The 16060-nt window shown below is 37.9% G+C and overlaps 1 protein-coding gene across 2 annotated transcripts in view; it reads left to right on the top strand.

Annotated features, from left to right (window-relative positions):
- The window catches only part of LOC137969922 (oxysterol-binding protein-related protein 8-like), a 34476-nt gene that overhangs the window by 16019 nt on the left and 2397 nt on the right, over positions 1-16060 (top strand). For both annotated transcript variants that reach the window (XM_068816330.1, XM_068816331.1), the window contains 18 exons: positions 167-247; positions 416-623; positions 1949-2021; positions 2730-2794; positions 3060-3088; positions 4039-4093; positions 4643-4722; positions 7623-7688; positions 9918-10030; positions 10198-10279; positions 10561-10753; positions 11227-11325; positions 12144-12241; positions 12373-12462; positions 12573-12620; positions 13561-13673; positions 13825-13867; positions 14957-15111. In XM_068816330.1, the coding sequence (XP_068672431.1) occupies positions 167-247; positions 416-623; positions 1949-2021; positions 2730-2794; positions 3060-3088; positions 4039-4093; positions 4643-4722; positions 7623-7688; positions 9918-10030; positions 10198-10279; positions 10561-10753; positions 11227-11325; positions 12144-12241; positions 12373-12462; positions 12573-12620; positions 13561-13673; positions 13825-13867; positions 14957-15111 (1691 nt within the window). The remainder of the gene's footprint in view (positions 1-166; positions 248-415; positions 624-1948; positions 2022-2729; positions 2795-3059; positions 3089-4038; positions 4094-4642; positions 4723-7622; positions 7689-9917; positions 10031-10197; positions 10280-10560; positions 10754-11226; positions 11326-12143; positions 12242-12372; positions 12463-12572; positions 12621-13560; positions 13674-13824; positions 13868-14956; positions 15112-16060) is intronic.

The following is a 16060-nucleotide window of genomic DNA, read 5'->3' as shown; positions in this document are numbered from 1 at the left end:
ATCTATCCAGCTCAAGGAAAGTTTATTTTGTAGACTGTACATTTTTATGCTAATGGTTCATACATGTAGCTTCACTTGATTAAATGTATTTGTATGAATTACTGTTGGTATTCAGTGGGTAATAATGTATTAAGTGGTGTTTCCTTTTTTTCCTAATGATTATTAGGTGCGTGGGACACTGAAAGGTTGGCAGAAATTTTGGTGTGTGGTGAAACCAGGAATGCTACTTATTTACAAAAGTGCAAAGGTGTTTATAAAATGTCACTCATCCTCTTGTTTGCATGAAGAAAATTTTTATTATACCCTTCCTCCTGCCTGTTGTTTTAAGTTTTCTGTACAGCAATGTATAAAGACAACACTAATCTCAATGGTATTATTTTCATGACATTGCATTCTCATTTGTCCTGACCAACAGCATGGTCAGTGGGTTGGCACTGTACTCTTAAATGGCTGTGAGATACTCCAACGACCCTCCAAGAAAGAAGGATTTTGCTTTAAGATCTACCATCCTTTGGAGCACTACATGTGGGCAACAAAGGGTCCAAAAGGGGAGATGGCTGGGTCCATCGCCCAACCCATGCCGAAAGATCATCTTATTTTACGAGCAGACTCAGAATCGGATGGTAAGTAGAGGCTATAACAGTCTAAATAAGTAAATAAATGTAGTCACTGGCTGTCCATGGATATGAAGAAAAAATATATATTCATCTATAAATTCAATTTCTGCATCCAACCAGTGTGGCCAGTATGTGATGTTTATACATGTAGTACCTGTACATGAAATAGCAACCAGTTATAGATATTATGCATGGTTCAAGGCTAAAAGCACTACCAAGGCAGCATAGTTTTTTCTCTTGATGAATAATAATAATAATAATAATTATTATTATTATTATTATTATAATTATTATTATTATAATTATTCTTATTATTATTAACCCATTGACTCCCAGGGGTTCCCCATTGACGAGTAAAATCGTCTGGCATTCGATTCGCTCTGACGAAGAGCTAACGCTCGAAACGTCAGCTTTTAGAATCTCTGTACGGTGGCCAATTTACATTATCAACTCTGTTGATAAAACCAAATTTTGGCATTAGACAAGTCTGGCCAGTTTCGGCCGGTTCGGATGTCAAAGGGTTAATTAAGAGGAATAATCATTGACAGTGTGTCCTTGGTCAGGGACAAAAAAAGGGTTCGTAGAAACTGGCTGTGTGTAAAGAGTACGAAGTGAAAAATTAGGAAAAATTACTATCATATATGCTCATCTACAGTCCAGTTAGTAGATACAGTACTGTAGCTGTCCAAGACAAAAAAGGACTGACTAGGCAGTCATTTTGCCAGTAGGTTTTGGTTTGTATATGTAGTATGTTGCTTTGTATATGTAGTAGTATATGTCTTTGGCCATTGAAAACTGAATCAATCCTACATTTTACTTAGCATTACAATTAGATTGCTAGGCAAATGTGTGAGACTGACATTGTTCAAGGCTGCTGCCTAAGAAAATTTTAAAGGGGCCCTCAGAGCTAAATGCTGAGAACTTAGGAGCCCAACACATGAAGTGAAAGGCGTTGCTGTGAAAAATTAAGGCGCCCAGAGCTATTCTTTGGGAGCCCCAGGCTACCGGGCTCCTGTTAGGCAACAGCCTTGTTGTTCAAACAAAGCTTTCACAAACCATGTTTTTGCCGCATGTGTTTAATACACAAAATTTGATGGGACAGAGGGGGCTTAACTGGAGAGGGGGGCTTATTATGAACTTGAGGATATGGGTGGGGGGGGGGGGGCTTATTAGAGCGTTTACAGTATTTTCAAAGTGATAATTGATGCAGTTAAATTTTGCCTCAGATTGAAGCCAATGAGGCTAAACCCATGGGAAACCTCTGTACATGTGTGCAGTCAAAGGGTCTGTCAATCCAGGACCCTGTTCAATCGCATATTTTTTCTACATAGGTAAGTGTTGGCTGGATGCATTGGAAGTGGCTCAAAACCAGGGTTATAGCATTCAGAAAGAAAACAAAGGAATGTAAGTGTCAACGAAAAAATGGTGTTTGTGTCTCACTTGCAGATTTTTGTTCTGCAAATGATGAATTAGATGTTCTGATCTTTTTCCCAAAGTTTTTTATATCATCAGACTAAAAAACTGTTAATAAATACAAAGGTTCCAAAGTTACATTGTCTGAATCATGAGAAGATTGATTCATATTATTTCAATTTCATCCCTCAGTTTTGACCTGTACTGTACATGTACATTGCAGATGCACCCTGTAATTATTATTTTGTTGTTAAATTTAGAGCTGGAAGTCCCCACTTTGATTGTAACTTGTTGTGGATATATATGTCTGTTTGGACTTTGCATTCTCTCCCACTGGCAATATGTTAGAAAAAAAGGCATGGGGACTCCAGTGATAAATCCTTTTAACAGCTGCCTCAAAGCAGCTAGAACCATTACTATTAGGTATTGATGTGAATTGTCAAGACGTTATCTTTGCTAAGTGTATTGGTGGTTCAGAAATTATTCGGATGACAGCACAGGTCTACGTAGAATTCATCATTCATTTTTTTTGTTTTTGCAATCACTATACTTGGCAAAGGTTCTGTAAAGTTGGTGATAGACAAACTTTTAAATGGTTGGTTATAATCATTACATGCATGCACCAGGATTTGAAGACAAAATAATTTAAGAATAACTATTAACACTTTTTAATAATAATTTTGTTCTGCCAAATGATAGGCTCAGTGAACTCTATGGAAAAGATGATAAGGAAGACCGAGATGAAGAGCAAGGAATAATTCCTGGTAAAGAAAATTGTATAGAGTTGCTGAGTTCAATGAATGGCATGAAAAATTATAAAAATTTAATGGTTGCGATAACTTACTGTAAACTGTTTCCATGTGCTGGTGATTGTGTCAACTTTGTCATGGAGTAGAGTGGTGCAAAGCTTACAGTAATTAGTTTTGACTTCAGTCATTTTACCATAGTACACTGCAGAATTAATATTGTCAAATAGATCAGACTAGACAAAACTTTTTATCATCTCTATTTATTTTATTTTTTGGACAGATCAGGATGAAGACAGCAATGATGCAATGGTCAGTTCTCTACTATTATAATTAAGTTTTCCTTTCTCCATTTTTTTCCAACACGGTATCTCATTTTGTTACTTTATTTCAAGTTTCTTATTGGTTATGAACGGGTCTGCTAAATCTGCGAGCCAGCAAGCCATGTGAGCCATGCAAATTTCGCAATTTCAAATAGCGCTGATAAACAGTTATTAAGTTTAAGCACCCATTTTAAAATGGTTAAAAGCTTTCAATAACTGTGTGACTCGCATTTTGACTCACATGGCTCACCATGTTGGCTCGCATGACTCGCAGCCTTGGCTTGCATGACTCGCAGCCTTGGCTTGCATGACTCGCAGCCTTGGCTCGCATGACTCGCAGCCATGGCTCGCATGACTCGCAGTCATGGCTCGCATGACTCGTAGTCATGGCTCGCATGACTCGCAGTCATGGCTCGCATGATTCGCAGTCATGGCTCGCATGATTCGCAGTCATGGCTCGCATGACTCGTAGTCATGGCTCGCATGACTCGCAGTCATGGCTCGCATGATTCGCAGTCATGGCTTGCATGACTCGCAGTCATGGCTCGCATGACTCGCAGTCATGGCTCGCATGATTTGCAGTCATGGCTCGCATGATTTGCAGTCATGGCTCGCATGATTCGCAGCCTTGGCTCGCATGACTCGCAGCGTTGGCTCGCATGACTCGCAGTCATGGCTCGCATGACTCGTAGTCATGGCTCGCATGACTCGCAGCCATGGCTCGCATGACTCGCAGCCTTGGCTCGCATGACTCGCAGTCATGGCTCGCATGAACTCTACCCCTAATACCAGAAAAGGCTTAATAAAATATTATTATCTAATTTAGGCCTTGCTCAGTGCTAGTCTTTGACTACAATAGCAAGCAAGAAAAGGTTATAGTTGTCAAAGACCGAATTAAATTTTGAAATATGAATCCATGAATAGTTTTGTTGTCTTCAGGAAAAATCAGATTCTGAAAATGAATTGGATGACACAGTTGGACCGTTGGGAAAAGGTGAGTGCTGTAAAGGCATACAGTACTAGTGTAGGTGGCTGTGCAAATCTTTTGGATTTCAGTATAATTTAATAATGTTCAATTATTATTTGAATCCCACTATAGAGCGTTTTCACATGACGTCACGGCAGCCATGTTGGCCTTCCGAAACAAAGAAATGGCAGCCATGATGGTGTACCAAACTAATCCCCTGGGAATTGATCTCTATTTTTATGCAAATAATTTCTTTTGTTTCAGTAATCCAATAAGGCTGCTGGTCACGTGAGTGAGAACGCTCTGTTTTAATCTTTTTTCACTCACCAGGAGGTGGTGCCAAGCAAAGCTATGGTGTCTAACCTTTATTGCACATAATTAAACCTGAATCTAATATTACATAAGGACAACTGCTCTTAAGAGTTCTCTGACATACATGTATTATCATAAAATAATCTATTTATTGTTAGTAAAAATAACTATTGCTTGTTTTTACTTTTGAGGTGCATATATATATGCTTGTTGGTGACTTAGATGTAAATGTACGTTAGATCACTTTGTTATGTTTCTTTACAGAGCCCGAAGATGAAGCTGACGAGGGGCCAATTGTGGAAACAAATTATGTGAAAGAAAAGGGTGAAGAGTACTTAGGACAGGTAACTCAAAGAACAATTTTGATTACAATGTAACCTTTATCAACTCTGTAAGAAATAATGTCCCATAATTGCATTTCTAGCTTTCCAATCGGTTTACTCCATCTTGGTTATCAGCTCATGAATATACCATATATGCCCTAATATGGAAACTGACTGGGTGAAGTGTTGCCAAGCTGAAAAATTTGTGCAAGTAACCAAGCATTCAGAATTTAATGGAAATTAAATTATTTTAGAGTGAAACTGGTTGTTCGTTTGTTCACCACTTTGCAATATTGTCGTGCAATGTTGCATTTTTGATTGGCACTTTGCTGCGAGAAAGTTGAAGGTGCAAGTTTCGCAACTTACGCACAGTTAAAGTCCAATGGTATGCCTCAAACTGAAAGTACCTTGTGAACCTTCTCCATACTCGTTTTGGAATTGATAACTTTACTATTTTGGAAGGCCCCTCAAATGGTTTTGAAATGATTAATTTCTTCGAAGCAAGTTTACTTGGGGAATCCAGTATTGGCAAACGGAAACCAGTTGCGCCGAATGCTAAGAAATTGTGTAGTTGAATAGATATTTCAACCCCCAAGTAAATTCCTGAATTAAATTATTGTAAGTTTTTTTAGGTCAATGAAGGCGTAATTTGAGACAACATTTAACAGTTTTCAATTGATTTCACAGAACTTGCGCGGTAAATCCAGGTTTGCAAACAATCATGCCAGCGATACATTGTGGATATTTTAATTTAAAAATTACTTTTGTCACAGCCTCGTGAATCCTACCCAATGTAGAGCTATTATGCCGTAAATTTATATATAATTTTTCGTAAAAAATAGAGTTCAAGGTTGTTTTGAATGGCTACAAATACCTGACTCTGGGAAGGTAAACACTGGGTTGAAATTTGAACTTGCAACTTCCTTGGAGCAAACTGCTAATCAAAACACCAACATTGTGTTACAAGATTGGAAAGTGGCGTGTACTGTAAAAGAACAACGGTTTCATTGTATGTAATAGAACAAAAACTGTCCCATTCGCGCTTTTTGGATATGACACAGGTTATAGCCAACTCGGGGATACATTCCTTATTGGCTATTTATCATCTCATATCCAACTCATGCCCATGAAATAGTTGTTAATTATTATTCAGTTGATATCCAGTCTTGAATCAAGTACAGGCCCTAATTTGTTAACATTAACTAATCAAAACTTGGTCACACAATGTTAAAACTACAGGAGGCAGGGTGGGGGAGGGGGGGGGAAGTTTACTAATAATTTGTGATGATGAAGATTGTTTTATCATGAATCACAGTTACAGTCATATTTCCTCCCCAAAATGATGTCCCCTTCAACCCATTGACTCCTTGGAGCAAGACAATGTTACTTGTCAATGGGGAAGGGGAGGGGGGTGTTGTGGTTCTGGAGTCATTGGGTTTTAAAATTAAGGACGGTGCCTACTTTTGTTATTGCGTGTAAGTTCTGCGCATCTCGAGATACTGGGATTTCCTATCAGCGGTGCCTATTAATACAGGAATATTTTTGCTTGGTTCAAAACTATGCGGAGAAAACAGAACTTAGCAAGTTATCTTTGTATCCAAAAAGAAAATTAGGGGTAACCATGCATTTTTCAGAGATAATTAAGCTTCAATTTGGAAAAGAATGCCATACATTGCTTTGTATTTTAAAGCTTTTTACAAATATTGTTGATTAATTATCTTCGAAAAATGCTTGGTTAACCCCAATTTTCTTATTGGATTTTAATACATGTAACACTTGTTTAAGATCTACTTTTCCCACACATTCAGTAAACCACACAAAAATACCTTTGAATTAGTAGGCACCGTCCTTAAGAAGTAGAGAAAGGAAAGACTTGAAGGGTGAAGGGGACCTAAACCCATGTTCTCTCCAATACCTGGGCGGTGCTTTACAAGCAATTGCAAAAAGAGTTAAGACACTCACTGGTAAAGTGCCCCTGTGACCAAAAAAATCAATTCATATTTTTCTTTGGATTTCAAAACTATGTTAACAAAACACTAAGAGACCCACGTTTTAAGCCTTGATTTCAAAAAGACACCTCTTTATTTTAAGTGTAATTTTCCTATTTAATGGTCCGCCATTACTAACATTATGTTCTTGAGAGAGCTGGATCGAGGAGAAAATTACGTCAAAGGCTCACTAGTTTAAGAATGCAATACGTGTGTACACCACAGAATTAATATGCAGCACGGAGGTTTTGGGCTTTCAGACTTTTAAACTCACGCTTTGCATATATAATAAGCTGCGTTCACATGCTGAAATTTTAAGCTACTGAGCCTCTGACGTCACTTTTCCCTGGATCCAACCGTCTGAGGTCCAATCGGTCAGTTTTGAACGTGAGTAATGGCGGACCGTGAAATCCAAAACTTACACTTAAAGTAAATGGCCTTTGGATAAAAATCAAACCTCAAATTTTTGCCAGTCAGGTGTTAAGCAAACACACTTTCAAAATCTGAAGGAAAAAAGGAAGTGGTTTTTTTTTATCACAGGGGCACTTTAACAACCATACAATGCATGTCATTCAAGTCAGTGCATACCCAACCCCCCTTCCTCCAAACAAAGTTGTTTCCTTCATCACCACTAATGGCATTCAAACCAAAGGTTATCAACATTGAAAAAGTGGGGAGGGGAAGGAGGGGTGTTGTGATGTTTCTCTTGAACTGAAAAAGAGATTTTAGGAAGAAGAAGTGAATTTTCAATTCACTGTCTCAACCTTTTTGCAACAGCTTGTAGCTATTGAACTATCATGCCAACTGGGAGGTAGTCATAATAAAATAGTACAGTCTCAGTGAAGCTGACTCATTCTCTTCAAGCTTAGGGTTAGCTGGAGACTTTTATGTACATTTATTAACAGTGTAAGGTTTTTTTTGTTTATATGTAAGGCTGGTGAGGCATTGGAAGAGATTGAAGATGAAAATAAGAGTATCCTCTGGGCTCTGCTGAAACAGGTAAGTGTACTCTAGATACAGAATTAATGTTCATCCTCGTCATGCACCCTTTTGTACTTGTTCTTCATACATATGTATTCTCTTCCGTACATGTACCTTCCTAACCTTGACCAGATAATGCTTAATGTGGGCATGCAGTCACAGCCTTATTGCAGTTCTCTTTGGCATTCGTACAATTTCAGTTTGGTTCAGAGTAGAAGTGTGCCTAATAAACACCAAGATACACTGTAAAATGATGTCGCTTCATGCTGTGCTATTGTTAGCATTCATTCAAGCACTATTGAAGATGGTGATCAGCAAAAAGAATGACAGAGATTGATTTGTGGAATCAATTGATTTGATTAAGAGAGTTGATTAAGAAATCATCCCAATGTGCCTAAGGTGCCAGACCTAACATGTGTCTTTCTAAAATTTTCACTCTAATCTTCAGGGGTTTCAATAAGATCTGAAGTTGGCGATCAGGGCCCGGTTGTTCGAAAGACAATTAACTTAATCCAGGATTAGCGTAAAATATCGTTTCATGTTTTCAACTTTTTGGTGAAAGTTTCTTTTGCTTATTTTTGTTTTTCAAGATTTACTTCTTCTAATGTAAAGTTCTGCCGAATATCATCGTTGAACAGCATTTGGGAATAGAGAAATGAACTCCTTGGTTAATTTTTAAATTATCTGGGATTAGCGTTAATCGGCTTTTGAACAACCGGGCCCAGTTGAGTAGAGTAACAGACTGTTGTCATTGTCAAAACGAATTTTAATCTTAGGTTTGAAAGTATCTGTCTTTAATTACTTCAATTACAGTATTTAAGGACAAAAGTAGCTGGCTTCTCCAAGTGAAATAGGAGATGCTTTTGTTACTTAAAGGGGCTAGGTCACGCAATTTTAGGCAATTTCAGCACTGATCGAATGGTCATAGAATCAACTAAAATATCAAAATAACTGTTCAAAAATATTGAAGATCTCTAACAAAACGCAGGGAAGCCAAGAAGGGACAAGGATGGACAAAACTGGAGAGGATTGAAATGGATTGAATTTGGGTAAATTTGAAAAACGTCGGCCCACGGTTTTTCAAAATTACATCAGTCTATATTAAAATGTCATTTACAAAGCTGGAAAATCATTCTCAGATGTTATGTGGCCGTGATTTTGAAAATGAAAGACCCTTGCTCTGCCAATTTGACGTTTAGAGCTCATAATTAACAAAATTAAACAAAATTACCTAAAATAGCGTGACCTAGCCCCTTTAAGATCTCGCTCAAATTCTTGTTTTTGCAAATCTTGAATCAGTGGTTTGTAAAATGTTTTTCCCCCCCCCCCCCCCCAAAAAAAAAAAAAAGCTAAAATCACCTTTCTTTATTACCGGCCATAATCCATGCATGTAAAATGATTGACGCATCATGTCAATCACACTTGAAAGGATCAGGTGTCAATTGGCGGCGTTCACGCACAGTCTGCTACCTAAGAATGTGCCCAAATGCTGATTGGCTCAGCATATTTGGCTTTCAAGTAGGGGGGTGCAGTTATTCAGCAGACCGTGAACTGCATGCTAAATCTTCGATTTCCTAAGGGTTTATTTTGATGCCAAAAGTACAACTTCCCACCCTGAAAGGTTTTAAGATGTCTCTTCCAAATTTTCAGTTCTAATACATGATTGTACTACCCCAAATACCATATGAGGAATTTTTCTTTTGTCTTCGGAGACTGATTTTTTGGCACTTTTTCTGCCCAAATTAAGTATCAGATTAGAGTTTCGACTTTGGTGCATGATATTTCCTTTAATTCCTAACATATCAAAAATTCCTCACACAGTATTGGAGTGCATTCATCTGTGACTAAGATGCAACGAAGTCCGGTTGTTTTTGCAATAAAGCAGCAGACTCAGTCAGAGTTTGAGGCCTCAAAACTAAAAGGCAATATTAAATACCAAAAAAATAAAATTTTATTCAAATAATTCAATCTATTAGCTTTCATATGATATATAGTTTGACCCTATACAAAAAATATAGCTGCGCGACATTTTTTTTTTCCACAGAAACATCATCTTCCTGTACCGAGACCTTAATGAAACCACTTCATCAGATCCTAATGTTAACTTTCGTATACAAAAGAAATTCTTAGATTTCATTTTGGGAGAAATCCTTTCATTGGCCTTGTGCAACACCACCATGGTCACCTTTATTTCAAAGGAGATCAACATGGCTAATGCCTCTACTGCTGGCTCCATTTTGTCGTTAGGTTAAGCCAGGCATGGATCTTTCAAGAGTTACTTTACCAACCTTTATTCTGGAGCCAAGATCTTTTCTGGACAAGCTCTCTGATTTCTACTTCCATTCTGACATTTTATCCAGGTATAGTAGTTTAAAACTTCACAGAAACTATTCCATTGCGGATTCCCCTACCAGTCCTATTAATAGCCATCGTTTATGCAGCTTTTTACATGTTTGTTTAAAAAAATCAATTCAGAAATAAAACGTTTTTATAAAAGTTTGAAAATTGCATTTCATGTCTTTTTCAGGGCTGCTAGAGAGGAAAATGCTTACAGCAGAATGAAAGAAGTGGTAAGGTGGTATCTGTCAGGATTCTACAAGAAACCAAAGGTCAGTGAACAGAAAGGAATCATTAAATTTTATATTACATTTACTTTTTCTTATTGTCATGGTGCCATTAGCTAACAAGATAACAATTAAGGAGTTAATTTAGTGTAAAAAGCAAACAATCTTCCTGTGATTGTGTAGTTGTCCATGTAGTTTATAGTAGTTCATGCTCCAACCTTTCGTCTTAAGAAAATTTTAACCTCCTCCCTGCCTCAATAACACTTCAACTATCATTCCTAATAAGTACCTCTTGTATTAATTTGATTTAATTCTTTCATTCATAGGGTTTGAAGAAGCCATATAACCCAATTCTAGGTGAGACATTCCGCTGCTTTTGGCTGCATCCCAATGGTACCAAGACGCATTTCGTAGCCGAGCAGGTATCCCATCATCCTCCAGTATCAGCATTCTATATCTCCAACAGAGAGGAGGGTTACGTAGTCAATTGTTCATGCCTGGCCAAGTCCAAATTTTATGGTGAGTGGTAGTTTGAAAATCTTAATTAGCAGTTTCTTTGATTTCGTATCTCTTAAGTAAACAGTTAGAAGTAATTTTTTTATGAACTTCTTTCCCTTGGCACCATTCAGGACTATTTAATTTTCAATGTTGTTTAGGGGACTTAAGTTATAATGCTTGTTGTGCAGTTTATGGTCAATGAGGGAAACTTTGTAGCCTTCTTGCAAAAGAATGAATTTTGGAAAAAGAGTATTCTGTGAACAGGTCATTTGCCTCTCGTCCAAAACATTTTCCAATCATGTACATATACTGTAAGTGGCTCAGCTGCCTCTATAAAACTGCTTTTCAAGGTCATGAGTGGTCTATTGCAAAGGAACTAAAGTTTAAAATTACTGGAGTGATGAAAAATCTCCACTGTACAGCGTAAGACCGAAATTGACAATTTTTTATTTAGTTCTTTCAATGGATAACTTTTTTTCAATGCAATTTTACAGGAAACTCTTCCTCTGCGATTTTGGATGGAAATGGGACAATGACATTGCTTAGGTTTGGAGAGGAGTATGTGATGTCGCTTCCCTACGCTCACTGCAAAGGTGATTTTAGATGATGATAATTTAATTTGTATCCTAGATAATTTTGAAGCCTAAAACCTTGCACTTCACATTGGCTGTGAATTATTGAGAACTTGGTGTGTGTTGTTGTAAGAAATTGAAGAAAGTATCTTATTAGGACGTGTGGTCACTGCAGACCCTTGTCAATCCACTGGAAGCCTTCTGTTAAGCACTTTATCCACATAAAAGTAATTAGTAATTGAAAATTGTATATAGTTTTAAATGTTGCTGATGGTGGCACAGGAATTATCACTCACTTAAGGCGGAGAAATACGAGATACAAAACCCTCAACTTGTCGCGCAACATTGTTTCGTTGCAAGTTTTGATCGATGTTTCGCGTTTTTCACCTTGCGTGATCAACTTGACCCGCAACAAAAACATTTGTTGCGGTTTGAAGAAATGCAGCGCGCTGATTGGTTGATTTGCTAGTACACGAGCACATTTGTTGCGCGACAAGTTGTGAGCTTGATGAAAAACGACCAACAAAGCCAAAATTTGTTGCTCAGAGTAGACCCGCGCTCAACTTTTCGCAACAACTTTCTTTAACCCGCAACAAATGCTTTTGTTGTGCGACAAGTTGATCATGCAAGGTGAAAAACGGGAGACATCGACCCAAACTTGCAACGAAACAATTTTTTGCGCGCCAATTTGAGGGTTTTTGTATGTCGTATTTCGCCGCCTTTACATGTACATGTAGCAGTTAGCAGGTCGTCAATGAAGAATGCTAGCTTAACACAGTGGAATCAGATTACATATCTTGCATTTAATTGTTAATTTTTTTATACAAATGTATCTGTAGGCATTTTGATTGGCACACTGACAATGGAGTTGGGTGGAGTCGTCACCATAAACTGCGAAAAGACTGGATACAAGGCTGAGATTGAATTCAAACTTAAGGTAAAGATGTCAGAAAGTATTGTTTTGACTCATAGTACATACACAGCCTTTCAGAGATTTTTCTTGCTTGTTAAACTTATATCATTGTGAGAACTCATTATAGATTAATTATGAAATGATTTTCTTTGCAGCCCTTCTGGAAGAAGAGTGGAGAGTCTAACTTTGTTGCTGGCAAGATCAAAATGGGCAAAGAAACACTGTGCAGAATAGAAGGCAAATGGGTGAGTCAAAAGATGGTTATTTCATTGACAATTAAAACCTTTTTGCGTTCTCATCATTTTTTAATATTTCGGTTGTTTTGTCCTGAAAGTGATTGCTTCCATTTTTTTAGGATGGTGAGGTGATCATTGTAGACTTGAAAGCTCCAGTGCAAGCAGGGGTGAGTTACTTAACGACGGTGCCTACCAATTCAAAGGTATTTTTGCGCGGTTTACTGACTATGCGGGAAAAGCAGATGTTAACAAGTGTTATTGAAATCCAAAAAGAAAATTGGGGGTAACCACGCATTTTTCGAAGATAATTAATCAACAATATTTTTAAAAAGCTGTAAAATACAGAGCAATGTATGGTGTTCTTTTCCAAATTCAAACTTAATTATCTCTGAAAAATGCGTGGCTACCCCCAATTTTCTTTTTGGATACCAAGAGCACTTGCTCAGTTCTGCTTTCTCCGCATAGTTTTTAACTGTGCAAAAATATCCCTGTATTAATAAGGAGGAAGTGACGTCAAAGGCTCACTAGTTTAAGAATGCAATGCGTGCGTGTGCCGCAGAATTAATATGCAGGCGGGAGTTTTGGGCTTTCAGACATTTAAACTCGCGTTTTGCATATATAGTAAGCTGCATTCACACGCTGAAATTTTAAGCGAGTAAATGACGTCACTGTTCCCTGGATCCAACCCTCTGAGGTCCAATCGGTCAGTTTTGAACGTGGATAATGCCGGACCGTGAAGTTCAAAACACACACACTCAAAGTAAACGGCGTTTAGATAAAAATCAAAGCTAAGAATTTTGACAGTAAGGTGTTAAGCAAACACACTTTCAAAATCTGAAGGAAAAAAGGAGGTGATTTTTTGTAATCACAGGAGCACAAAAAACTATAATATTGTATACGTCCTTGGCAAGGTATATAACTTTACTTTTGCGTAATGGAACAGGAAACCTCATTTACTGATGTTGAACTTGTGTTATTAAGAAGTGCTGTTTTTATTAAATTAAATTTTGTAATAAACAGGGAATTTAATCTCTTTTTATGGTGTGTTCTCGTAGTCAAAGACAGTCATCCTTTCAACAATCTGTGCGCTCTGTATATTTGTTACAGGAAGTAGAACCACTACCTGAACTGTTCTGGGATCCAACTCCGGAGATCAGAAAAAAAAGACTTCCACGGCACTTGGTTGATTACACAAGCCAGGGAGAATTTGAATCTGAAAAGTAGGTGCAGTGATGTCTGAATTTCGTGTGAATCTCGTTTAACAAAACACTCGGGTCATTTGTTCAAATTCACAGCATAGTTAATTGCAAATAGTTATCGTAATCTCAGTGATTCAATAACATGTTTCACATAACTCATCTCTACATTTAGATTGTGGACACATGTCAGTGATGCCATCAAGTTGAATGACCAGGTAGGAATCGGGAAACACAATCTTCGACAACTGAACTGCTGAGAGAAAAAAAAAAGAATTTTTAGGCATTCTGGTGTGATCACATGCAAAGAACCCCGCTTCCCCTGACCAATTTTGACAAAATGGCTCGGATATGTTTTAATAGCATTCCCTTTATTTTTAAATGGAAATTTTGGAGGATTGGGGGGGGGGGGGGGGGGGGGGGGGGGCCCAACGAAAGAGTTCAGTTGATTTAGTGAACACCAAGGGCATGTGATTGGTAGTTGAGGACCATTTGCTTCATTTCCCAACCAGTTTTGTACAGGATTGCAGTTATTTACTGAATATCTGAGTTAAAACTCCTCTCTGTCTAAACATCCTCAACATGTTAGCAAAATATGGGCACAATGATTGTGAGCAACAAGCAGCACTAAAAGGAGAGGGGAGGGGTTTCATAAAGACTTTAATCTGAACCAACAGAATGGTAATTTAGGAACGTAGACCTCTTGTATCAATCTCAGAAGTCAAGGAATATGTCAAAGGGCCCTTTTTTTTTCAAATTTTAGACTTACAGACTTGAAGTTGACAACTATCAACAAATTTTAATGCAAACTTAACCTGTTGATGCATGTCTCATTGTACTCAAAGTGAAATAACAAATTGATCCTCAAAGAATATGACGAAAGTATACCCACAAGTGAGTGCCTATACCCAGCTAGCCTGTGGGGTGAATGCTATTTGTGGTCATGATAAATCTGCGAAAATTACAGGATTTCTAGCGTATGATTCACTATTTGTTTCACAGCCTTCAGGTGATAGTGCATGATTTCAGTTCCTTGGCACTTTCTTCCTCCATGCGTCGTGTTTTCCAGAGTGACAGCTTAAGAGCAAGCAGTGTTTTCTCTTTCTTAATAGCGGCGTTTTTCAATCCAGAAAGCCGTTCCTCACGTGCCGTCCATCACTAATTTTCGTTAAAGCTACTCCATTGTATGCAAATGTTGCCATCACAAGCCTGTATTTGATTGGATTTCTGTAAGATATTAACCCACCAAAACTCGATTCGCCAATCAAAATCGAAACTTAAATGTTTTTTCATGTGTAATTAATTAGGAGAAAGCCACACAGGAGAAGTTCGTTCTTGAAGAAGCTCAGCGGAAAGGGCATAGAGAAAGGAGAGAAAAAGGAGAAGAGTGGATTCCTAAGCTGTTTGAAAGAGATCCAGCTGCTCCTAATGCTATTAATCGCTGGTTTTACAAGTACAGGGAGTAAGTTTCAATACTTGATTTTGGTCCCATTGTATAAGAATAACTGAAAAACAGCAGTCTGAATTTAATCCGAAATACTAAGTGTCTTCTGGCCTTTACATTCACTAATTTATATTTTTATCTGGGATGTTACCTGGAACAGGTATAATAGCAATGTTTGAAATAACTGCATGCGAAAATTATAATGTTATTTATACATATCACTGTCCCAGATGCGAGATAATTATCTCCTTAATAATACTTTAACTTGATAAAGAGCAATTCTGGCTTGCATTTTCCGTAAACAACCGCTGATATTTGTTGATGGTAATTTCTGGACCACAGTAAGAAGGGCTTTAAGTTGCGTCATTAAAAACACGAAATGCGGCATTACAAAACTGAAAAGTGAAAACGGAGAGAAATATGCTGTGCTGGATCCGAAAAGAGAGAAAGAGTTAGCATTAGTTAGGCCTCCCATTTTCTTCCTTGCTGACTCAAAAAGCTTCCAGTTTCGAGGAAGGAGGCGCATACATGAAAACCATGGGCAGGTGGTAAGGTTTCCCAGCGATTAATAATTCAGGATGAAAATGTTTACGTGGAATGGTAAGGTAGGTAAAGTCTGCTACGAGCCTAGAAGGCCCATCAGGCCGGCGCTTATCTCCGGTTTCTGTAGCATGAAGCGACTAGGAGTATTTCTACTCCCCCCTGGATGGGATGCTAGTCCATCGCATGGTTACCCCCAGCATTAGATTTGCTGGTACCCATTTATACACCTGGGTGGAGAGAGGCACCGTGAGAGTAAAGTGCCTTGCGTGGAATAGGGCACAGGAAAGTATCCAAGAAAACGTAAATTGAATAGAATTGCAGTCGCTTAAGTTTGGTTGTGGTTAAAGAAAGCACTATTTTTATGAGTGACGTTTAATAAATACGTAACTCAATATATGAACACTTAAATATTTCTATTTAATTT

The sequence above is a fragment of the Montipora foliosa genome, chromosome 9 (genome assembly GCF_036669935.1).
Source record: "Montipora foliosa isolate CH-2021 chromosome 9, ASM3666993v2, whole genome shotgun sequence".
Classification (NCBI taxonomy): Eukaryota; Metazoa; Cnidaria; class Anthozoa; order Scleractinia; family Acroporidae; genus Montipora; species Montipora foliosa.
This window is presented reverse-complemented; position numbering and strand designations above follow the sequence as displayed.